This window comes from Sitodiplosis mosellana, unplaced genomic scaffold, assembly GCF_009176505.1.
Source record: "Sitodiplosis mosellana isolate CC-2019 unplaced genomic scaffold, AAFC_SMos_1.0 Smas_scaffold_372, whole genome shotgun sequence".
Classification (NCBI taxonomy): Eukaryota; Metazoa; Arthropoda; class Insecta; order Diptera; family Cecidomyiidae; genus Sitodiplosis; species Sitodiplosis mosellana.
The window spans coordinates 1-1,019 of NW_022595614.1; the positions used below are offsets into that span (position 1 = coordinate 1).

The 1,019-nt window shown below is 40.4% G+C and overlaps 1 protein-coding gene across 1 annotated transcript; it reads right to left on the bottom strand.

The window, feature by feature from the left end:
- Positions 1–43: 43 nt before the first annotated feature.
- Positions 44–1,014, bottom strand: LOC129570848 (phospholipase A2 group XV-like; the record flags this gene model as incomplete). The annotated part of the gene is made up of 4 exons (XM_055450570.1): positions 44–379; positions 427–439; positions 762–805; positions 861–1,014. Coding segments are annotated over 4 exons (547 nt in total), but the record flags the coding sequence as incomplete, so codon positions are not given.
- Between the last annotated feature and the right edge of the window lie 5 nt (positions 1,015–1,019).

A 1,019-nucleotide genomic window follows, 5' to 3' on the forward strand; every position in this document is an offset into this window, starting at 1 on the left:
GAATGTCATTTAATAAATCAGTCTATTCTCTAACCTCAACTACAACAATTCATGATGATCAATACTTCATTTTCCTTCCAAAAGTACTCTGACGGTAGAAGCCACACAACCGATGGATAGGTCTCTTCAACCTCTTTCATTTTTTGGCTGTTGACAAGATTAATACCAAAATTATATCCGACGGAAAGTGCTTTGAGCGTATTTGTACTGCCACTCCAGGGAACAGACAGTGCAATGACTCGTTTCACGTAAACATCTTTCCACTCTTGTGGCATTTCTTGGAGAAAATATAAAAGCATTCTGCCGCCCATTGAATGAGCGATGAATGTTATTCCAATATTGTTGTTGATGCTGTACACGTATTCGGTCAAATACAGGGCTTAAGAATCGCACAGAGTGAACCCTGTGAGTAGCGCAATGCATCACAATATCGTGTGCGCTACACGCACACGAACGAATGACGAACAGTTCACAAGTTCTCAAATAAAAATGAGTTTATCACTGTCCGTTTAATGTGCGCTCAAATACTCACAGGAGACAAAATAAAATGTTTGTGCCTGTATTTCGGCTATGTTGAACATACTACTACTACTTCTTCTTATTTTTTTCTTTGACCGAACGATGATCCGCACAAAGCAGAGGAGAAGTAAGTGAGCAGTGTGCGCACACAACTCAGTTGTTATGAGAAGACCATCGCACACGAGCGCTGTGGCTCTCACTGAAATGAGTTGTACTGTGAACTGAATGTGCGATTCTTAAGCCCTGGTCAAATAGGCCAATCTCTCAAACCATTCGCCGTTTTCATCTGTGGAGTAACAACAATTTGAATGATTTATCGATCTAAAAAATAAACCACTTACTTGGGCCTTTTCGAAAATCGTATGGTGCACCGAACAATGTTTCTCCTCGCACATATCCATTTTTGACTAGAGCATCGGCGACATAATAAAAATACGCACCAAAATCGAAATAGTCCAGTATTGGTGTTGTATCAACCCATTCTATTGGTTCGGTTCGTC